The following is a 25,275-nucleotide window of genomic DNA, read 5'->3' on the forward strand; positions in this document are numbered from 1 at the left end:
CCATTGAGGTATTTCGTAGCAGTGTCAATAGAAAACTCCACCCGGGTTTATTTTTCCAATGGAGTATTTAACCCTATGCATATTAAACCCTGGAGTTTGAAGGCAGACTTAAGCTAATTCCTTTGATTGGATACGATTCATGAGTGGTACCATTTCTTCCTATCAACTTTCAGGAAACTCGTTGTCGAGTTGTGCAGTTACTTGCCGGGCTAAATTGGGAGGGGCGGCATCTTGTTGAAACCACAACCGACAGTCTTTCAGCCAATGGAAGGTCGTCGATTGCGTCCTTGAATTCATTCTGTAAAAAATGTAAATACATTTGGCCGTTGAGGTTTGGCGGCAGGAAAAAAGGACCTATCGAATAGTTTCTAAGAAGCCCAACCCAAACATTGAAACGTTCAAATTGAACCTGGTGATGATGTTCAAAACTCCAAATGTGGGTTGGTGTCACACCAAAGATGGCTAATTTTATGATTAAAAGGCCCATCTCTAGAAAATGACGCTTCGTTAAAGAACAAAACATATCGCAAAGTACGCGAGAACAAATCTTAATCCGGTTGCTAATTACCAAATTGATTGAAATTGTGAAATGCTTGTCTTACTGCATTTACCAAAGGTGCTCCATTTCGATGTGTTTCTTCGATGATTTTGGTCACTCTTCTAAGGCAACTATCTCGGTACGCTCAGCTACGGAATAACGAGGAATGGTCCAAAGTATTATCAAACACTGATACTAATCTCGCGAAGTTTTCCTTTAAATACCCTCGTATTTTTTAAATCAGGTCGTTGTTTTAACATGTTTTGTAAAAATTGATCTGATTAAAAAACCTGCATTTAAAAACTAACCGTGTACATTTTTTCATGTGTAAAAACTCAAATACGTCTATTAGACTTCTTCGCGTTTTAATTATCGTTTCAAACAATTGTAATTGGGTTTGACCAACTTGTAAATTTTTTAAGCTCGAATTTTCACTGAAAAATAAGTGTTTTTCGCTTAGTCAACAAATTTTAATAGTTTTCGATGACGTAATACAACTTTATAATATAAATTTTTTATCGTTAAATAATTCGTAATTTTTCTAAAAATAAATTTATCAGCGATAGTTGTCAGACAAAACGTTTCAGTGAGAAATATGAAGAGCGTACTCTCAAACCTAGAAATAAAAATTAGTGTCATCAAAAAAGGACAATTTCCACTTAAATTTAAAAAACGTTACCTAAATTATCTTTTTTTAAATTATTTATAAATTAAGTCATAAACATAGCACTATTCAGTGTACCGAAGAATAAGTTTTTATTCAATCAAGCAATGAGACATTTAAGACCCACTAGATAGAATTAAACATGTTTTAAACGAATTTTAATGCTTTGTCGAAAGATTGTTTTTCATTTAGTATTTAAAGTCACGTCTTCTGTATTTAAATCATTCCATAAAATTATTAATTTACGTTAAGTATGCCTCATAATTCTTTGAAACAGCGCGCGTTTTTGCTAGAGTTATTTCAGTGAAGGCCATCCTAGTGCTACTAGAGTAAGATAATTGTTCAGAACGTGCTCTTCTAATAGAAGACCTAATCCCCTAGCTGTCTGGAGGACCTGTTTATCAACCTATCACCATGGAATATAGAGTTCTGGCTTACTTTGCAGCTTACCCTCAAGCAAGCGTCCAGATCACTCGCCACGACTTGGGATTGTCAAAGCGTTATGTCTGGAGAGTTCTTGACCACCACCACTTGCAACCTTTCCGATCCATCACTGCATGATATGGCGTGAAAATTTGACAGAACATAACCCACGAATATCTAAATTTTCTACAACTACTGGTAGTATTTAATTTTTGCTTTTTCTCAAGAGATGGCCCTTATAACCACCAGAGCCACCACACGTGGAGCGTTGTCAATCCTCACTGAGCATTTCCTCATCATTATCAAGAGCGATTTAGGCTAAACGTCTGAGCATGTCTGGTCGGAAATCATTTTATTAACTAATTTTTCTTCCACCTCATCTTACTAGGCCGTACTACTTCGTCTTCTTAAACATGTTGCGAACGGGTTGAAAAAACTTCCATTGGGCGATGTTCGACTAAATTTTGAGTTGAATTAAATCTAGTGCGATTAGAAAAATGTGCTGCAAAATAGGGTGAATGGGGTGAGTCATTTTTAAATAAATAAATGAACCGATGCAATTTTTCAGTTTAAATTGTCCCTTATAATAATACGCCAAATAAAATGGAAGCCGTGATATATTTATTAATATTATCTCTACAGGTCTTCATCAACGCCCTCGTCCAGATTGTTTTACTATTTAAAGACCTGTTCCTCAAAATGGCTCCTTCTTTAACTCAGCTCGGCCATGGCAGCCTTAAATAATGGTTACACAATACACTTATACCAATTAATTATAAAATGAAAGCGGGTCTTAAAAGGTTCGTTAAATGAAATGGATTTCAAAATAAGTATATTTTGAACAAGATTCAACAAAAATAACTATTTCTGAGAGATTTAAGGTATTTTATTTCATATTTGTTTTATTACTATTTAACTTTATATAATCAATATCTGTTACTGCTTAAAACATTAATGTTTAATTTTCAAGAAAGTCAGTTAAATTGCTAGCCATAAATCCACATAGAATGTGTCTCTATTTTAATTTCCAAGCATGTATAGTGCTGAAAATTGTTGCAAAAGCGATATGCACAGTCCCTCTAAAGGTTTTGTTATTTTGAACGACCCCAGTTTTTACAGTATTTGCTTTTAACAGGTAAAGAGTTTCAGCAATAACTCCAATAATGATTTCTGTTTTGTCGTCTTTTTGATGACTTTCTTTTCCACTTGGCATATGAAGGCATTGGTATAGTCACATTTACTGCTGATGAATTTCAAGTAGCGTGTTTGCAAAGACACACAGTGTTCTTTCTTCTTTGGATTATTATTTTGCCAGGGAAGGTATTTCGCTTTTGTGTGATCCTCGTTCAAAAAGCGATAAAAACCTTAAGTAAATATTATAGTTTATCAAGTGTCACTATTGAAAATTTTGGGAGGCATAAATTCAAATTAAAAAATAAAGAAAATTAGAGAGTAGTAAACTAGAATAACATTATAAAATTTCATATTTTTTTAATCAAAATGTATTTGAAAATTTGAAAAATTGTTGTAGTTTAGTCTTTAATAGATTGACATATTTAATTTGCACGAACGCTGTTCATTGAAGTATGTGACTTAAATTTTCCCCATAAAAAACTATACCAAAACAAAACAATGCGTGTGTTTCGGTAGAGAATTAGTCTTTTGTTATTGAGTAAACTGTATATATTTACTTACGGTACGGGGGTATACAAATCTTTAGACTGTATATATGCCTAGGTTTTTGAAAACGCTCTTAAAGTGATCTAGCACATATTTTGGAAAATAATTTCAATTATTAAAATTTAAATCCTTTTAAAACTAATAAATAAATCTATCGTTCTACGTAAATTGTAGACCCTTTAGAAAAAGGCCAAAGCTAAAGGTGGGTTTCTCAATAATATTATGGAAGATCATTTTTAAAATTTCAATTTCTCAAATGACCGCACCGCCATCTATCAGTTTCCAAAAGAAATATTATTATGGTACTTTCGCAACTAAGGAAAGCCTAAGGTCTCGTTATAGGTTACCCAGGTCACTCTGACATCAACGTACACAATTTGTATAAAATATTGCTCTACATAATTTTTCTTAAATAATTTGGTTTAATTTGTTTCATGCTCATAAAAATTATATATTACCGTTCTTGTAGCGTATGCCAAGTAGAAAATTATAAGTTGTATACTTGGATATATGTGGCATCAGTTCATTCATATCAGATTCACTCTCGATTCTTGCCAATGAAGCGTTTTCCGCTGGAGAGAAAAATAAATATAAAGAAATGATTACCGTTTCACTAAAAGTACCTATAAATGTGCGAATACGGCGGTATGAATGGAAAACCGCATTCTATTCGTCCTTTGACTCACTCCCGAAGTCTGTAAGTGCTCTTCGAATTCTCAATCCGAGAAAGCTGATTACTTGACCCAATGTTTTGTATTTGCCTATTTTAACTCAATTTTAAAATAATGTTTTTAAACTTAATTTAATATAAATAGGTCAATCACTTATATACTTTTCAAATTGAAATTCGCGAATATAAACCAAAGAATGAACTACTTTCAAAACAATAATATCAAAAATTCCAGTTATAATAGTTAAAAGTAGTTAAGTGATACAGACCTACTTATAATAATATTAGCATTTAAAGCGACAACGCAGTTTCTTAAGCGCACAAAATCAAAGTGCCAAAATAAAAAGGTTCGAGAGCTAACCATTCTACTTGACGGTGTACACCGTAAAACGTCTGAGTGGTAGCGCAATAAATTTCAAGGAAATATTACGATATCAAAAATATTTTTTTCAATTTTACTGTACTATCACCTAATATTTTTATAAAATGTTTCGTTAAGATATTACACATATTACAAGGTGTAATTAGGCAAATATTACATTTACATATTTTAATGATATCACAATATAATAGCAAAAAAAAGTTATAAACGAAACTAATTGTAATACGCTTAAATATGTTGGTAAAACAGTTAAAAATATGATAATTCGTGATAATCCATCTATTAAAATATTGTAAAATCTACAAGATTACCAGGTTATTCAGAGCATTTAAATAATATTTGTATTGTACATCAGATTGTTTGATAATTATTGAGTATTTCGTAATAAGCCTTAATATTTTATATTAAACTGGCATATTAGTAATTCACGACATTTGATCTAAATCTCTAACTTAAGTATATATTTGATTTTATAAATGGGTACACCGCAATACGTAAGTGGATTAATATACCGGGAAATCCTTAAACATGTAACGAGGCCTTTACAGTAAAAGATTGACGAAAGCACCCTTGCGTCGCGAAATTTAATCTCTTTTGGACTGATTTAATTGCAAAGGTAACACAAATTTAAAAGTGTAAAAATTTTATTTTAAAATGATAAAAAATATAACCCGTATTTAAAATAAATATAAAAATAAATAAAGTATTTTATTTTATAAAATAAAAATAGTATAACCCTAATTATTTTATGAAATAAAATTTTTGGCACTTGTAACTCTCGTTGCCTTATTTATTTTTTAAATATACTTGATGCAAGTATCTAGTTTTTTAACTAAGTATGATAAGGACACTATTTAAAATTTATAAATAGTAAAATTAGTGTTGTAAGTCGGAAAATTTTCCGTGGAAAATGACCGAGCCCTTTTTTCCGTAAAATATTCCGTATTTTTCCGAAAAATAAAATAAAAATAGTTTTCATTCTATGATTAGTCTAATATATTGTTTGCAAATTTAAGTGAAGCGGCATTTTCGCCTAATTTTTTCAAATCTGAAAGTAAAACTACACATCTAGACTAGTTTAAACTGATGAACTTAGTAAACATATTAGAAAACATTAATATTGTTACAGATATTAGACATTTTATATCGACAAAAAGTTAAAAACATGAAAAACCCTTAAAAAGTAATTTATGTTTAAATTTTTTATTTTTTCGATTTGCGGAAAAGTTACCGGAAATTTTCTGACAAATTTTCTACATTTTATTTTTCCGTAAAATTACAACACTAAGTAAAATTAAAGTATTTAAAATGTGGTCAAACCTACCTAATTTTTTACAATTCTTAAGAGCGCCGTCAAAGTTTTCTATAAAAGTTGGAAACACCGAATAGCAATAGCGACTTCCAGAATCGATCCACTTTGGTGGACATTTACCAAACATGATCCTGTTATTTTCATTGAGTGGAGGAGTATGTTGAGTAGAGCATATAAAAGGATTTTTCACTGAGCAGTCACGAACGGCCCACGCGCTTTCCTGACCTAATTTCACGATGCAACGTTTATTCGCGTTACCCGCTTTCGGTTCTCCCTTTGGAAAGTTGAAGTAAGATATCTGACTTCCATCGGTCCAATGAAGTAGCGCAGTGTCCTGTGAAATAATCATTTTGTAACTAACAGAAAAGGAAAATTAATCATTTGTATGAAGAATCTTAGTAGATATCTCAATTTCTGTTGAGACTAGGTGGTGTATGGGCTAGAGATGAGGCAGTTTTTCGAAAAGCATGGCTTTCCGCGAAGGTTTTCGATCTCTATGGTTTCAGAGCAGTTGATTATTAAAAAAAGTAAAAAATGTAGTCGGATTCGGATAGAAACAACATTTTGGTTTCACTATGAACTTGGAAAGTACACTGGCAAGCATTTGAAGAAGTCATTTAGGAACAGTTAAATGCGGAAATTTTTAAACCCTTCAAATCTTTGCAGATTTTGTAAACTAAGGTCCTTTATTCAAATTATCAAAATTAATCTTTAATGCTCTCGTGAGGGTCAAAATCCGGCTAGTGGACACACTATAAACCGTATTATTAATTGCAAAATACATTTAGAGCTGGTTATCATTTTGAAGACGAGCCTATGCCTTTTACAAAATAGTCATTGATACACAAAAATATTCTTAACAAATTTTCACAGGTGTTTGGGCCCTTTTAAATGACCATTTAAAAAGAAATTTTCAAATAAAAACCATTCATTGTTTAATGCCGCAGGGTCAGAACAAATGTTTTAAGCACTATTTCATGTTACTTTGTATTAAAGGTAAGATAATTAATTCTGTTTAGCCGTTAATTTCCAAGATTTCGAAATAAAAAAGGAGATGCTTGACAATACAATAAGAGTTTCTTGAATATTCTGCTTAATTATAATAATTATTAATAAACATGGTGTTATGGATATGTGTTCCTAGTACAATGGGTCCCAATGAGTAGAAAATGTCTTATGAACATGGTTCCAAAAATTCTTAGCTTTTGAGATATGAGCTTCCAAAGACCAACCACAAAAACGGGTACACAACTTTACTCTTCCCTGAACAATTGTTTTTATAAAAACATGAAGAAAAACAATTACTTTCAATATTTAAAATAAATGTTCAAAATTACCACTTTGGTCTCTAATACAGGCGTGAGCCCGTTGCAAAAATTATTTATTCGTTTAATAAAACCAGGGTAATAATAATAATAATCAGCTAGGCTAATACCCAAGGCACCACCTTAGGCCTAAGCCATCGAGCGACTTTTGAAGCCATTAATTCAGGTGGCCGGGTTACGGATAGTCTCACAGCCTGTCGTTATACGCTGTCGCAAATCATCAATATCACGATATTTTGTCTTCTACACCATATCCTCCAGATAACCCCACTGGAATAGATCACCTGAGTTAAAATCTGGAGATCGGGCCGACCATGCAACTGCTTCGCGGCGGTCTATCTACGTCAAAGGTACATAGAATATCATTTCTAAAGACACGTCTTCAAGTAAATCATGTAAATTATCATGCAATAAACGAAGGTATGCCTTATCAATTAGCCTGGGTGTTAGAAAATAGGGTCCAGCTAAATAATCGCCAGCAATACCACGTCAGACATTAAGACTAACTGCTGTTGTTGACTCCTAACACTTGTGGCGTGAGGGTGACTTTGGCCTCACTCTTGATGGATATGCAAATTAAGGATTTCTTCACCACGAAATTTGACCTCATCGGATGTTAGCAAAATACTGGGGAAATGAAGGTCAACGCCAACTATGTTCACAAAGCCTGGCATAAGTCAATTCGACGAGGATTGTCAGCATTGATTTAAGCTTGAACGTTTTGTAGGTGGTGTGGGTGAATAGGTGTCTAGAATTCGCCATACTATTACATGATTATCACCTAATTGCTTCCAAACTTGGCTGCTATTTTCACCGGGATCATCTTTAACACTGGTCAGTACCTATGTTGTTAAGGTTATTAGATAATTTCTAATTAGCATGCTATTTTATAGATTCTTTTTAGGATAATATTCGATGGGGAATCCATAGCTTGACTATCTGGGGAGGGGACTCGTTAGATGAAAGAAATTTCAATAGTGGAATTAATGGCTTTAAAAGTCGCTTGATGGCTTAGGCCGGTGCCTTGGGTAATAGCCTAGCTGATTAGTATCATTATTATTATTATCTCTGAGACAAAGCACTGAAGGATCTACGTTTATTTTACACCTTTCACTCATTATCATTTTTTAAATACTTATCTGTAACACCCCGTATTATTATTCTTATCGTTATTTCGGGCACCTAAATGAAATTCTTTAGCTAGCATTCTTTACGGATATGTTTTAATTCCCAAATCGTGAACTAAATTGAGCTATTTTATTTTATTGGCTTTATAGTATAGCCTAGCTGATTAAAACATCTTAAACTCAGTTTTTACCTCTGAATCTTGGTCTGTAAAACCAATCCAAAAATCCGATTTCGAATTTTTACTCCGAATCATTAACGAAAGAATAGCTTCATCGTATGGATCTTCCATTGATGCTAAATTGCCTTGATAGTGAAGACGGCAATATCCTTCAGCGCCACTAAAAGTCAATGGTGTCATTGAAATTCCATAACACCTACGTTCATATCTGACAAATCCAGTTGGGCAAATTGGATCCTGGTGGAACTGGACTTCAGGCAGTTTATCTAAAATATATAGTAAATTTCAAATAATTCCTGCAGGTTTTACATAAATGAATGATGAGTTTACCAATTCATTCCACGCACAATCGGTAATCGTGAGCACCATGGGTCAAAAGATTTTTATGAAATTTTACAGGCAGATTTAAAACGATGTTAACTCTTCGAATGTTCAGTATTTTTGAATAAAATCAAGCCGTTATGTTTTATAATAATGTTTGTTATACCCCACGAAATCGGCCTATCGGAAAATTCATTTCGGTACCCCTTTCAAAAATATTTAATAATTTCTTTAATATACCTAGTAATTTAATAAAATTAAGTGACTATATGTAATTTTAATTGCCAAAAACGATCAACAACTCCAATGTAGCGTAAATATTAAATAACAAAAGTGTTTGGGTCGTAGGTGTGGAAAAAATACTTTCGGGGGTCTCTTTTCGGAGGTTATAGCGAAAATCGTCCTTCTCGAAAAAATTATTTGAACCACCATTTTGTGGTTCTTAAAGAGATATTTCCAACAATGTCTTTAAAAGTTTGAGTATTTTATTATTTAGTGCCGAAAAGTGCATTTTAAATTTGACTTCAAATTTAACATATTTTCTAAAAATATGGCTGCGACGTACTGTCCGAACGATACATCAGTAAATAAAATTTCAGAGCTCATTTCCTCGATTCTCGCAATTGAAAATTTGGAACCAAAAGTGTCAGATGACAGTCTGTACATGCTTGTTTTATGGTACGAATCTGTTGTGACTTCTGATTCCCATTACAGTCGACGCCATTGAAAATCTTTTCTGTAGTAGATTTTTGTGTTGTTTCACTTCTTCTTTGGAAACATAGCCCAAGCGAAAAATTGGGCTGCTGTGACTATTTTTTCTGTAACTGGCAACTGTAAGGAAGCTCTGGCAACGAGGCGTTTTGCCGTTCCTCCAATACCATCACAAGCGTTTTTACCGTGGCTGGTAGCAAAAAAAAATCAACTCTGCCAAAAACCCAAAATCAATTTCGTGGTGGCATAAACTGATGAAGTTATTTCGGTTTCTGTATTGTGAACTCGCTCCATCGCTGAAACAGTGTACTGTTGAATTTGTATGGTCCATTTCGTCACCAACGACACACGCACTCAAACATTCCAACTTTTCATCTTTCATGTAATATACTGCGAATGGGTGAAGCGTTGCCTGTCGATTTTCCCAGTGTAAGCCTTGCACAGCGTCCTGTACCAAAAATGGATAATTTTCGGCCAAATCCAAAATAATTCTAACCTCGTTTTCCCCCTATTCTTCTTTAAATCGTCGAAAATATGACGCCTGTCTTTTCGCAAGGCTTTACGGATACTAGTCGCTAGGTACATATATATCCCTCATGTTTGAAAATAGGAATTGTTTTGGTTTATGAATTCTTTTACCCTCGATAAGGACTGACACAAAATCTTTCTTTCCTGGGCAAAATCTAGATATGTCATCATATTCCTAAAAATTTCTAACCAGATTAACTACTTCTTCAGATAGAGTATTACCAATTTGCTTCTCAATTTCCGGTAGAAGCCCCTTTTGTTTTTTTAGTATTCATGATTTCTCGGCCTTGGGTATTAGCCTAGCTGATTATTATTATTATTAAATCTGGTAACTTTAAATTCATCACATATTTTCTTCATTGTCCACGTCAAAGGAATTCGTTTTAGAAGTTTACACTTTTGTTGTCTGGTGGATTTGTGTACTTTTTCTTTAACGAGAACTATCAGTTCCTCAAAGTGATCTTTTCTCGACGTACAGGCTTCATATTCTTCAACTGATATGTTTGTGGTCTTGGCTCATTTTTCTTTTAACCCCTCGCACAAAGTCCCCTTCTTTTTTAGGTAAAATTAGTCGTTGTTTAGCTGACAAACTGTGACGTGTTACTAGCGAAACATCCAAATTAAGAAGAGTTTCATTTAAATCGTCACGATCAACTCCCGATAATACGAACGAACTATCAGATCCCAAGCTTTTCTGGAGCGGAGACTGACTAAATATACTGAGCGACTGTCCACAAATAGGGGAAGTTGTCGAAGATGGACGTTTCAAATGTTCTTGAAATATCTTGCAGCAGTTTTTGTCCTGGTTTACTCTCCACTCCATAGTCTTTTTTTAACATAGCTACGTCTTCTATGGTCAAGGTTTTTCCAAGATGAGCTAAAAATGTTTTTTTAAAAATGAAGTGTAAAAACGTGGGAAACAGTTAAGAAAATTATTTGAGGTTAAAATTTTCACTTAGTAGAGTATAATCATTTTCAACCCTTAAATTCGATTCCACCGTAACCTCACCCGATTTCATTTTGTATAAATCTTTTATAGATATAACAAATATGTAAAAATTGCACTTACCGTAAACAACTTTTTTGTGCGATTTAAAAGGATTGCAACAGCTTTTTTGAAAACATTAATATTTTTCCAACAGTAGAGCGCGATGGTGATGACAAACCGGTTTTAACAACTCAAATATTTGTTTGTGACATGATTCTTTCTTGATATCACCCACTGAACATGCTGGATAGTCAGATTCAGTGATGCTGCTATTACTAGCCAATTTAGAGACTTCTTTGTTCGCTTGTTTGAGCTAACGGTAACACTAACGATGTAAGATATATTGTACAGCTGGGCACACGAAAAACAAAAAAAAGATTCGACATGACTAATCACTAATCGTGTCCATGCGTATTATTTATGTAGGTTATTTCTAAACCACTAAATTATAAAGGTTTCTAATTTGGTAAAATATGTTTTTCAAATTTGAAGATAAATTTAAAATACACTTCTTGGCACTAAATAATAAAATACTGAAACGTTTAAAGACATTGTTAGAATGATCTCTTTAACATTTTAAGAACTACGAAATGGGGGGTTCTATTATTTTTTTCGAGTTGGACGATTTTCGCTATAACCCCCGAAAAGAGACCCCCCGGAAAACTTTTTTCTACTTTTGAGATTTAATATTTACGCTATATTGGAGTGGTTTATCGTTTTTGGCAGCCTAAATTACATATAGTCAATTAATTTCAATAAATTACTAGGTATATTAACGAAATTATTAAATATGTTTGAAAGGGGTACCGAAATGAACTTTCCGATAGGCCGATTTCGTGGGGTATAACTAACATTATTATAAAAACATAACGGCTTGATTTTTTCCATAAATACTTGACATTCGAAGGATCGATATCGTCATTAATCTGTCTGTAAAATTTCATAAAAATCCGTTGATCCATGGTGTTCACGATATCCGATATTGCGTGGATTGACCTTAAGTTCTTGTGATCAATTAAAAGCATGTTTACCGATGTTTAAATAATAACACTAGTTAGCAATGTTATGTTTATTGCTTAACTATTTAACTTTGATGATTTTTTTGTTTTTTATTATAATAAAATTTATTTAATTTATTTTACTTATCCCAATTTGAAGAAATTGTGTATATTATTTTCGTAAGGTTAAAATTAATATTGCCAAAGTGCGTCTTCGATCACATCTGGTAAGTCTTTCGATAAGCCTTTGCTTGTGGGATTGTAATTTCTTTGAAATTTTTACGTTAGTATTAAAATCCTTCAAGCATTGTTCACAAATATCTTTAAGTACCACAATGGTCCTTCAAAAATTATATTAAAATCTAGGTAGCTCTCTTGAAGCTCTCCTTGTACCAAACTGATTCAAAACGATTTGATTCTTTTGAGCAGAGTGAGCGAATTTGCAAATTAATATAATTGTTCAAATTTGAAATTTTTTGAACAAACACTATTACGATCTGAAACCCTACCAACTATCAACAAACCTTGTTTTATGATGAAGTAGAAATTAAATAAGATTATAGTGAAATTGAAACCCATACAAGTTATCCTCAAAATTAATGGCCAACTTTAAAAAGACAACCGACCTATATGCAACAGAATGTTTTTCACTGCAGCATTTGAGTTTTATATTTTTAAAGGTGTTTGCAAAATAGCAAACCGATTTAAAGTAGTGTAGTTTAAAAAACGCATTGGAGCTACGATAGAGCATGTTAGATCATTGAGGAAACGAACGGGATAGGCTAATAGATAAATTCCCAGTTGACTACGTGCTTGCTAAGAGCTGGTGTAGGGAGGGGGGGGATAAACGTTTGTAAGATAGGCCCTTAGCGACGATTTTGGTGAAATGTCTTATTCGAAACCACAACCAAATAAATTAAATTTAAATTATCTATCGAGGGTTTCAGACATGGATTGGTATTTATATGGCATCACTCAAAGTTGAGCTTTTGATGGAAGTTTATTTAAAAAAAGTTATTTATTTTAGCCTTTATATTATCAAATTTCAGTATTGTAACGCGAATTTATGCCGATTAAGGTCTCTAAGCCTCTGCATTATCCCACAGTCCCAGTGCGTCAGTGTATGAGTGTATAAGATTGTTCAAATAAAGCATACTAAAGAGTGTATAAAATAATTCAGGGCTAAGAAACAAATGACTTATTATGGTATTTTGTATTTGTCAGTCTTGGAAAAATCATTATCATTCCCAAAATTGGGATGAAGTCAGGAATAAGTAACCTTCATTCCGATATCATCACTTAAACGGGCTCCGGTGAATTGTGAGAAATGGATTAAAGAAATAAACCGCGAAGGCATCACAGTGAAAACAGCCGCCAAAGATTCTAGGCTTTTATTTGAGGATATACAACAGTTGGATGGCTTAAAAGAGGCTTGCCCTGTGTTTGTGGAAATAGATACAAAATTAAGGTAATAGTAGATTAAAAGGGTTTTAAGATGTATTTCTAAATGGATTTTTTAATATTAGTATGAAAAGGGTTTTTGTTCTATATTTTCCGGAAGATAGACATGAAAAGGGATTCTATTGAGAATGGCGATCATATGCAAATGAAACAAATTTACATAAAAACAAAACGTCTCAAGAGGTAGACAACTCAACGAGTGCAATAAACCTAGAGCAAAACACTTTCCCGGCTATACACACTCTAAAAGATTTTCAATCTACAACGATATTAACAACTAGTCCAGATGCATCTGGATAAAACTCATTGAATAATATTATGCTTCCTTAAATTACCAACAAAATTGAAAAAATAGTTTAAGCATTTTTGATTCATCAGGCTTTGAATTTGCGAAAAACAACCTGGTACCTAGAGATGAGTTGGGCCGGCTATTTCTAAAACCCGACCCAACCCAACCCGCCAAAATTCATTAACACTGAAACCCGACAAGGACCCGACCCGACCCGCCAAAATTATTTATTTCGAAAACCCGACCGACCCGACCCGCCAAAATTCTTTAAAACTGAAACCCGACCTGACCCGACCCGCCAAAATTGAAACCCGACCCCGCCCGGCCCGATAAAATTTGTAAAATTTTAAACCCGACCCGCCAAGGCCCGATAAAATTGAAGTCAGAAATTTGAATACCGCATGAACTGTGAACCTCTCAGTTTCCCACAACAAAGCTTGTCACGAAGTGAAAAGTCACGTGGGAGACTCGGGAGAGGAGGAAATCATACTAAAACCACATTAAAATTTTGGTCCACTTCAGCGCCGCCAAGTGAGGCGTTTGAGAACGTATGTCTCTCTACGGGCGAGTAAATCTAAGAGTGAAAAGGCGCCAGGGTATATAGACCAAATATTAAGTATTTTTTCCCATTAATAGACTATGTAGTCTGTATTCTGTTGTGAAACTAGCTCTCAGTAAAAAAAAAATGTGATGGCAAAGCTAGCGTTTAAACGTTTTTGAGTCTTATCATGTCGCTTTTGTTAACAAGCAATAATGCATGAAGAGATTAGCGGTTGCGAATAGAATAGAAACTCGGAAGGCCCGATCATTAATATATAAAAGCCCGACCCGACCTACTCAGTTTCATGTAAAAAGCCCGACCCGACCAGACCCGTTAAAAAAATGAAACCCAACCCGACCCGACCCGCCAAAAAATGAAACCCAACCCGACCCGACCCGCCAAAAACTTCAATATCCAAAACCCGGCCCGCACCAAGGCGGGCTCGGGTCGGGTAAGCCCGCCTTTAGCGGGCCCAAGACTCATCTCTACTGGTACCTAGACATGGTCTATGGAATTAATTTCAAAGATCGAAATGCTTTAATTTCTTTCAAAAAAATTAATGAAAAACGGTTTTTAGGATTGGAGTCATCACTCACTGTCGTAAATTAATCTCAAGTGATGCAGTCGATATTACAAAACCCATTTCTTCGGTAGAAGATTTTCTTCAAATAATTACTGAAATTGATCTTCGGAACATATGCTCCGGTGTACAAGGTGAAACAGTTTCGCAATATCAAGAAATTACTATGAAATCATCCCACTACTGTTAATCTTCAAATTCAATTAGATTCAATGAGTGTCTTTTCTTATTCAAAAGTTTGTATTGAACGACGAATTAAACGTGCAAACCAAGATAATTCTGGAAATAAAATCTCAACTCTTGTAAGGTTTTTGAACAAAGATGCTCGTATAAAACTTATGAAATTTGCTAAGTTTAACAACAATTCTTTGAAGCAAAAAGTGAAAACTATGGAAGTCAGGATAAGAAAATCAATAAGTAAAGGTGGCGTTTTATTGATGGAAGAGGCAAATAGAGAATTTGTAATTATTTTATTAGAAAATCCATTCTTAGACTCAAAAAACAATTCTAGTGAATGAACAGGTGAAATAATCAATTCAAAAAATTATCGACCAAGAAAGTGGCATCCAGCATTAATTCAAGGTTGCCTCTATTTTAAAGAAAGGATTTACTTTTGTACAGCTAAGTCTGGATTAAATTATCAATTTAAATGAATTCCACAATTCGATTAAAGAAACTGAAATGGATTGATGTTAAACTTCAGTGCCTTTAGCGAACCACATATTATAATAATAATAATAATAATAATCAGCTAGGCTAATACCCAAGGCACCACCTTAGGCCTAAGTCATCATGCGACTTTTGAAGCCTTTAATTCAGGTGGCCGGGTTACAATGCGTAGGAGGGTGGTGGCAAGCCCTGCATGCCACGCGATCGAGCCAACAGCTCCCTACACTAACTATTACCGTTAACCTAGACAAGTTTATATGGAAGGGGAAACCGAAGAACTCGGGGGAAAACCCCTTAAATTAGTGGGGAGAGAACTTACAAACTCAACGCAGAAGGAGTTGTTCCGAGTTTTCACCCAGTGCCACAAGCTGGGATCGAACCCGGCTCCTCTTGCTGCGAGGCGAAAGTGCTAACCACTCCGCCACCCCCCAAATATTACAACTTATGGTACGAGATATCGACAACGATTTTAAATTTCCTTACGCCTTCTTCCCCTGTGCCAAGGGAAAATCGTCTGCGAAGTAATTAAAAACCTTTGTGGTGCTGGTTTCAAGATTTTAGCAGTGATTTGCGAAAAAAGCGTCTATCAATCAAAAATTAAACAAAGATTATACAAAAAGTCTGAAAGAAGTTTGTAATGATATAGTTGGCTTTAGTATCTTCAATATGTTTAACAAGTACGAGCCAGTTTTTTTTATTTCAGACATTTGTCTTTTAATGAAAACAGATCGAAATTATGTTGAAAATAATGGCAAACATAAAACGTTGCAAGATGGCTTGGTTAAACCTATAAGGTTATTGAAAACTAATGGTACGCTATTGCTCTGGAAGCACTTCCACCAAATCATCTACGCACACACCAAATCTATTCAAAGGAAAGTGCCAAAGCTTTCATATAATCATATTCATCTGACTCCATTTTCCCGCATGAGAGTTTTATTTGCTACACTAACACTTAGTTCTTCCGTAGCCCCTGCAATAAAAGATCTACTTGATAATATTGCGAGCTTGAGAGTTAAATTCATCCGACTATTTGACCAATGCTTTCATGTGTTAAACATTTCCAATTTAAGTTATGGAATTCCTTCAAGAAAACCTGTGCTAGAGCCACTAAGATATTGACGATTGACGATTGATGTAAGTATACCTAAATAAAGAAATATATACATTTGGTCTAAATATTTTTTTACAGAGGCTGGAAAATGTATTCCATAAATATTCGGATGATTGGTAAACTGAAATCAATGAAATAATGCCATATAAGGGTTTGGAAAATTCCAAAATACTATTAAGTAAAGAAACTTGAACAGGAATTCGCATTACAGGTAAAAAAATATTGATTGAAGTACACTATGATAATGAATATCTCGACTTTCAGTGTATTCAGCAGCATCATCAATCAAAATAATGCTAGCTAATGGAGCTCCAGTTGTGTTGACGAGAAAAGGATGTCAAGACCCTTAAGAAAATTACTCCGGGAAGCATTGAGTGGCAATAGCTCCGGTGAAAATCCGACGGCCAAGTGAAAAAATAATCAAGCGAATGAGATCTGTGGCACTGGGTGGGAAAAATGGAAATTTTTGTCATCGAAAAAAAACGAAGAGAACGAAAAATCGCAATGAAGCGGTGTTTAAATTCGTAACTATAAATTAAAAAAAAATTCTTTTTATATCGGATTATCTCAAATTTTATTTTAACATTCTAAATGAGCATAATTATTTTTTGCTCAATACTTTCAGTTCCTTTCTTAGTCCTGTTGTTGGGAAATTGGTTCTGTAATTGAATGTTAGACGTAATTTGGTTTTTAAACCCTTTTAGGTAGGAGCTCAATAGAACCGAAATGTATTTGCTTGAAGCTTGATTTGATTTTATGTCCACTCCCAAGTGTTTGAAATTTTATCGCAATCCAGTACTTGTTTAATCATTTTTTTTCTGTTATGATTTTCTCGCAGAAATTTTTACACCTTATAGTGTGGCATTAAAATTCTGGTAAATTTTACGAAGAAATTAAACCATTTATCGTTACAAAATAACAGACCTCCACGGTCTTGGGTCAGCAACATTCTATTGGCTCGTATCCGTACAGCCCTATTAACTGATCAAACTTGTAGCCCACAATCTGATGGATTATTTTTGGGCTTTCTTCTTTTGTTATTCCACATGCAGTTGGAGTTTACTTTCTTTGGTTTCCTCCAAATTCTATGTATATTTCGTTAAAGATCCTGACTAGCAATATTTGAGCAGCTGCATGTTGGGCATTATTAATCTGGGAGGTATTAAGGTGTTCGAAATTGCCAATGAAAATATATACAAATTCTTTATGTCCAATGTACTCCTATTCTAGACAAACGACACTTCGCTGAAGATTGTCATCTGAAAATATTACAAAATATTCCTCGGTTTCTTCAGAAATCGATTATATTTTGACCAGCCAAATTTCTTCTAAACAATTCTGTATTAAAATATTATTTTATATTACACATACAATCAGAATCCAATCATAAACATATATAACTTTTACCTCTATGCATGGCCGTGCTTAGGGGGTGGCGAGCTGGGCGGTCGCCCAGGGCCGCTAAAATTTTCCCATAGGGATGTATATACCGGAGGGCCGCTAAAATCACAATTGTCAGTTTCGCCCATGCATTTCGCCCGGGGCCGCGAGACCTCTAAGCACGGCAATGTCTCTATGGTCTCTAAACTATGGATAGAGGTTAAGTTAGAAGAAACCACCTATGGACTGTGAGAAGGATGATAAAATACGCGAAAAAGTAGATTAGTCCATAATTAAAAGGGATAATATAGCTAAATCCTAAACAAATTTGAAGAAATTAAAACACTTACTACTAACTCGTACCGATAGGTCTTCGAGCGAATCTCGGATCAAATAGATCTTCGAGCAAAAAACGCGAAACTCGGATCAAGTAGATCTTAGAGTAATAAACTAAATTAAAATTAAATAAAAGAGGTTAAATAGAGGTTCTTATTTTGATGCTTTGGTTAACATTTCATTCACCTTCCGTTTAATCTTCTTCCTGTTATATAAATTACCTTAAAAACAAAATGAAAAAGTTTTAATTTTAAAGAAAGGCTGACGAAAAATTGTTAAGAAATCTAAATATAATTACCATTGCTATTTCTAATTATATTTAAAACTTTAGTTTTAACAAAGCTGTGGTCGATTGTTGCTTTATGGTTTAAACACAAGTACAATATTCACAAAATAGATGGAAACCTTTTGAGTCGCTTTGGCCGTATTTTACGGAAGAGCTCGAGCTGCTTTCAGGCGAAGGCGTATGGTTAGATTATCAAACATTTATATAAATACCATTAAAATAAAATTAAAACGCTTGTACTGGTCCCATAAAAAGTTATCTTAGAAATAGTTTTCTAGTATTAAATCCATTAGATTAAATTTAACCTATATTTCATAACCTTATAATGGCGGCCAAACCTGGATATCTTTACGGTTGTTCGAAATTGTAACTAGAATGCAAAACTGAAAGCTTTAAAGCAGTGAAGTAGATTGAAAGAACTGCTGCTTCTATATTAATCGAATTTTGCTAAAAGAACTAAATCTTACCTGCTTTTTTTCGATTTTTTGCGCAAATAAAACCATTTATTAAATCACACCTGTGATCATCCCATTTTCCAGCAACAATTTTCTCTCCTTCAATATGAACACAGAGACCGGCTACTTCCTGAAATGTTTCAAATAATTGATTAAACTTGGTTTAGATCAAAGACACATTGTAATAATTTACCCAACTGACAATGACATTAATTTATGTGTTACAACAATCGAAGTGTTTTTAAAGTAAATATTTTATATTTATTTACCTTAAATGGGCCAAAATTTAACCGTTTCTGAAGTTAAGGAAATCTCCAGTAAAACAAAAAATACCAATAAAATTATTATAAAAGTTTACAACGAATAACAAACGAAAGAACCTGCAAATAATTTTTGATTCTTCGAAAAACGATAGTTGAATCAAAAAGGTAAGCCTTATTCTAAATATTTGAAACAAAAAATTGAGATTACTTCAGATTTTTTGAACATCCCATTTGGCTCTCCAGGTGCAAAATTGGTGAAATCCAACAACGTCTTATCTTCATTTACGAAGTCGCTTTTAGTCACCTTAGTTGATACTAAGACGCGACTTCTACTTCGAATTCCAATATAAACCGTTCGGATTCCATTTTGGGATCCAATATATGCCGTGATGAAATCTGAAAAAAAAACTTCGTTTTACAACTGAGAGGTTCGAGCAAGCGAAGCGACCGACGAATTGAAATGAACTCAGCCGAACTTAATTTATTGGTAGTAGAAAAATTGTTATACAAATACAGCCATAAATTAATCTGGTTTTAATGAAACTAATTCCTAGTAAGCTCCCCATATTGTTGTGTCTTTTTCCGTCACCATTACTAAAGCTTATCTTTATATTATAAAAGGGTAAAACATTTAGCAGTATACCAATTTTTTTTTCGCTCAAAATTTGCTGCCATACGGTGTAGATAAACATCTCTTAATATGATTAGAAATTATGTTTAATTCAGAGAAAACGGCATCGTATTAGAAGATAAAACTTAATTTTAAACAAGACGTAACGAGCCGAGGCCCTTCTTCAGTCGTTCGTTAGGTCTTGTTTAAAATTAAGTTTTATTCTCTAATACCATGCAGTTTTCTCTGAATTAAACATAATTTCTAATCATATTCCGCATGGTAAATAATAAGTTTAATATATATCTCTTAATATATCACTTTGAATAAATTATAGTTTTCAAAACTAACTAACAACATCAATTTAAAGTAATAGTAGTTATTTTTGTTGTTAGGTGTTGTCATAATTTGCGTGAGCTCCTCCTAGAAATTGCCATTTGAGATGATAAACATTTTAGAGCATTTTTTTACGAGTCGTTTTTTCGGGACCCAAGTGAAAATGGCCGCAAAAACAGTGACGATACTAAATTGTTAGGCGCCGGAGTAAGTATAAAATGTATTTGCCTTCTCGCGCGTAGTTGCAAGTTAAGTTGCTCGGCTTGGGTCAACGGGATTTTTCCAATAAGTGTCTCCCCGGATTTATTTCAAACATTATTTATTTAAATGAGCCTTTTCTTCGGTGATGGTTTTAGATTCATATACATCTTCTGCATTCATATGCGTTGCACCTTTTTATCATTAAATATATATCACTGTACCATATTGCAGGCCCTCAAGGGGTCGGATTGTGCAATAACTGGTGGCTTTACCGGGGAATCGGGGTCCGGCTCTTGTAACCCGTAAGGGCGGTGGCGCACTGGGAGATGTTAGCTCCGTCCAAATGGTCCTATCTCCGACCTCCGACTTTAGTCCGGTGTGGGCTGGTAACTGGGCTTCGGCCCGGGCTAACGGAGAGGGGCCGTCAAACTGGCCGCCTCGGCGGTTTGGGAAGCCTGCTGTGGGGCTGCGGGCCTCCGTATGAGGGCACGGCGGACCCATCTCCCAGCGTTTTGGAGCTCCACCGGGATCTCCGGTGCCAGCTGTGCCGGGTAATGCGGGCTGCCGTGTGCCCGTCGTTCCCCTTTAGTAGCTCTTTCCAATGGGCTTGGCTCTCTGCCTTCGTAGGTGGGGTGTCGGCCGGCGTTGCTAGAGCATCCGTTCTCTATCCCACTGCTGTGTGCGAAGTGGCGGGCTGGTCATCCCATTGCTGCACCTTCTGCTGGGTTGAGCGGCTTGCGTCGAGGGTGCGACCATCAGTGGTGGGGTTCTGCTACCCATGCTGGTTTTGTCACCTGTCCGGGCTTGTGGACGCTGGCGTAGGGCATTCTGATGATAGGCCTCCGGTGGTGTGGTTCTTTTTCTTACCGGTACACCGGGCTATAACTTCTAACAACATGTACCATATTCCGTGGTCAGACGTTCTGACGATACGCGTTTTGGCCCTCTGCTCCCACACATTTGGGCCATTGATTCCTCAGAAGCCTCTGAGGTAACTAATGTATACGATTCGTCGATGTATTGGCTATAAAAATCTCGACGCACATCAATTTGAACATATCTCTCAAGTATTGAAGATAAATAAGACATAAATATGAAGCTAAGAAATTTGAGTAATAAAAAGACTTATTAATTACGCGTAGCAACACGTCTTCGAAGACCTGTTAGTATGAGTTATTTTTAAATCTTTTAATTTCTTTAATTTCTTTGGGTTCAGATTTTTTGTTCTTTTCATTTTGGACTCTTCTACCTTTTCGCGTAATTATTACGGCTATTTAAAAAATAGCGTGTTTTTTGTGGTAACGGGTTTTCCAAATGTGTATCTTAGGAAATATTATAATTACATTTTCTTGTAAACCATATGAAAATATAAAATCAATATAAAATTTAAACAAAAGCGCTGTTAGACGCTTAGTTTAAAATTTTAAACCAAATTTAGATGGTCAAAGGTTAAAGACGAAATTTTTTGAAAACGTTTTTTGGTAAGCACATTTCCGAAATTGCACACCAAGTTAAAAGATATTGTTTTCTCTAATTTCGGGGTAATTTCTGGTGCATGATATATTAGAAATTATTAACAACAAATTTAGCTTCGCGCATTTGGTGAGGCACGTGATATGGAAAAGCTATTATTATCCCCTTATATGGCGTTACAGTTAAGATTTAATATTAATATTAGGTGTATTTTTTATTGCAGATAAAATTTGGTGTTTAAACGTTCAAGATCTTGGCTGCGTTCCGTAACACTCAACGCACTCATCCTTGTGCAAACGTTTAAGCCAGCTTTCTTACAGACTCAAAGAAATTTGTAAGAACAGGTTTTTCCTTTGCTCAATGGTATAGTGACGTCGCACAAACCAAAAATTGGGTGATCATAAATTTGATAGTCGTCAAACTTTAAATTTTTGTTGATAATTTGTTAAATGTGAGGAAAATGAAAATAATTAGGAAAAACGAAAAAACTAAGAAAATATCTAATAAATTGTCTAAAATATTTGTGTACGTGAGAACTTCAGTGAAGCCTAAAGTAGGCAAAATTTTCCACAATTGGAAATAGCCAGGAAAGCATTCTGCAAAATTCTACTAAAAGTTGAATAACGGTCTCAACGAAAATATGTTTTCAGTAAACGGTTTCTTCCCTGACGCAAAATAGAAACCTTTAAATAAAGCTTGAGAGCATTTAAAGAGGACTGTTATGGCTAGCAAATTCTATTTTTTTTGCCTACTGTCATATTGCAATATTCTGTTTAAAGAATGCTTACCTTGTATTTCTTGAGATTTTACAAGAGATATGTGTGCTTCACTATTGTTGCAAACCATTTTGGCTTGTTCGTAAGTTTTCAGATCTGTATATTTAGTGTACAGCTTGTAGCACATTTTCTCTTTAATAAAAGCAAAAAATGTAAAATAAAACTGAAAATTAAATTAAATTTTAGCATATGTTTTTAAACTTTACTATAAGGAATCCAATTTGCGGGACAGGTCCAATCTTCTTTTATGAACGGGCTATCGGCAGTGACAAAGATACAATAACCTGCAAAAGATGATGAAGAATATAAACCATTTTAAGCTATGAATATATCTTCAATATCAAGTAATTCTTTAAAAGTGCGTACAATGGATTACAATCGCCAAACTACAAAATTCCTTCAGCATTTTCAAATATCGTTTGACTAATTGCGCAAAAATGTCTCGAACCCAAAAAGAAAACATGATCATTAATGAACCAACATACGAAGTACGTCATTTTCCAAAGCGAAATAGGGTGTAAAAGATTAAATTTCACGAAACAATTGTAATTTGAGAACTAAATGTGGGATTTTCCTTATTCTGTGCTTGATGTTCCTAATAATCTCTAATTACTAAAGCTAAGCTTCATTCGCGCCTTTTCCTCGTTTAAAAATTCAAAACCTTATACTTTGGAATTTTACTGTAGCTTCAGTAGAACATCATTTTTTTAAGTCCATAAACCAAAACGGTAACTTAAACGAGTTTCGTTTATTCATTTTTTCCATTTATTTAAAAAAAATCCAATAGTGGAAATATAGTGCCAAATTTAACGAATCATAATTGGTTCTTAATAGTTCTTTTTATAAAGTAACGTGGCCTTCTTGTTGAAATGTTGCTCTTACGTCACAGTCTCTTACTTTGACAAGCCTACGAGCGCGCGCTACAGTCGCGAGGAATATAGCTTTTTCTAGAGCGCGTGCAAATCGCTCGTGCGAGGAATACACTAATAAAGCTGGGTCTTGTGACGTAAGAGCCACATTTTAACAAGTTGGGCAAGACCACTTTCAATTTATAAAATCAACTATTCGAGATAGCGTTAGTGAATCAGTCAAAGAATAGCAGAAATAAGCTTCTAGATTACGTGAGTCCCTGATTTGATTCATATTTTCAGCGAGCAGTAACAGCCATCGCAGATAATTCGATTTTTACACACAATCACTAAAAGGATTTTGTGTGTACTATTTTTATCTATTACTTATCCGCCGACGCCAACGTTGAGCTCGGAGCATAACTCTCGAACCGTTCGTAGTAAAATGAAAAATTCATACATCAATGATACATATAAAACCTTTGCTGCACTTATTAATAGTTTGTTACTTGCCGATTATAGCGATTTTTGAACCCGCAATCCGCGTACGCACTATTGTGATATTTGAATTTTTTACCAATTCAAGATTAAGATTACAAGCGAAATTTATCTCGTTATATTTGATCTTCGACCTTGGATCCTCTAAAAACTGTGTTTTTTATAGGGCGTTAAATCGGCGTTCTTTTTAGTGCGATGAACGTTTGATATACAGGGTGTTGGCTATGCAACGTTATACTATGTTATAATATCTTGACTATTGTTAGATAAGGTGTAGGCTATGCTACATTATGCTATCTAGACTATTGTTTAATAAAAAGTGTAGAATATTCTACGTTATGCTACCATGACTAAATAAAGTATTGTAATATCTTAACTGTTGTTAGATAAAGTGAAGACTATGCTACGCTATGCTATCTTGACTTTTGCTAGATAATGTGTTGGCTATGCTATGTTATAATATCTTTGGTAGTGTTATACAGGAACTTTGACTAGGCTATGTCGGGTACTTTCGTAATTTATTTTTAATGGTGCCAAATTACTTCTACAGGGTGTTGGTTTTTTAATTCTTGACAATGCACTATTTTCGTAAAAATTATTTTTAGATTGTTATAAATTGCTTATCAAGTTAATGTTCAAGGTGATTGAAAAATTGTTTCTGATGAACAAGCTGATTGATAATAGTTCGGTTTATATTTGGGGGTATATTTAAAAAGATCATTACCGGTAACTCATTGGAAAAACCGACTCATCCAGCCAGTGCCTTCGATGAACAAACCCAGAAGCAGCAGAGCGTCAAACCGAAAATGCCAAAAAGCGTTCAGAACGAAATCAATGTCAACGGTTACTCATCGGTGTCATTGGGGACTGTTATTGAACTTAACCATTGCCATGTAGTTTATGCTGCTACTTATAAACGCTTAAATTATTAAGTTTATAACAATAGTTGGGAGTAATTATTTTAACCTAGACGGAAATAAAGAACTAACAATATACTTCAACTAAATAAATCATATTAATTCAGAGTAAAACCGTTTTTGGATCATTTTGTCTGTCATTTTTTCTGTTCTTAGCCCTAAGCTCTGAGTTTTTAACGTTAATATTTCCAAAAGTGTATACTTTCAAGAACGAGAGTTTCTTAAGACCATAAATATTTCCTGATCCTATGGATTCTATTCATATACATGTATATTTCAAGATATAAATAACGTATGTATTAGACACATACATTTCAGGAGGTTCCACAGGTCCCGAGAAGAATTGTGAAGTTTGTGGCACGCCTCAAAATTGAAGCTAGATACTGTGAATTTCAT

At 34.3% G+C, this 25,275-nt stretch overlaps 1 protein-coding gene across 1 annotated transcript; it reads right to left on the reverse strand.

Moving 5' to 3' along the window:
• Window positions 1–2,565: 2,565 nt before the first annotated feature.
• On the reverse strand, window positions 2,566–25,275 carry LOC149928566 (macrophage mannose receptor 1-like). The gene is made up of 9 exons (XM_090157923.1): window positions 25,191–25,275; window positions 22,823–22,900; window positions 22,629–22,748; window positions 19,429–19,616; window positions 18,970–19,087; window positions 8,313–8,566; window positions 5,682–6,003; window positions 3,764–3,877; window positions 2,566–2,989 (listed from the first exon to the last, which is right to left on the reverse strand). Exons 1-9 carry the CDS (start codon window positions 25,273–25,275, stop codon window positions 2,754–2,756), a joined length of 1,515 nt encoding a protein of 504 aa, XP_090014049.1. The 3' UTR covers window positions 2,566–2,753.

The sequence above is a fragment of the Leiobunum rupestre genome, chromosome 9 (assembly GCF_980474605.1).
Source record: "Leiobunum rupestre chromosome 9, qqLeiRupe1.1.hap1, whole genome shotgun sequence".
In the NCBI taxonomy this organism is placed as follows: Eukaryota; Metazoa; Arthropoda; class Arachnida; order Opiliones; family Sclerosomatidae; genus Leiobunum; species Leiobunum rupestre.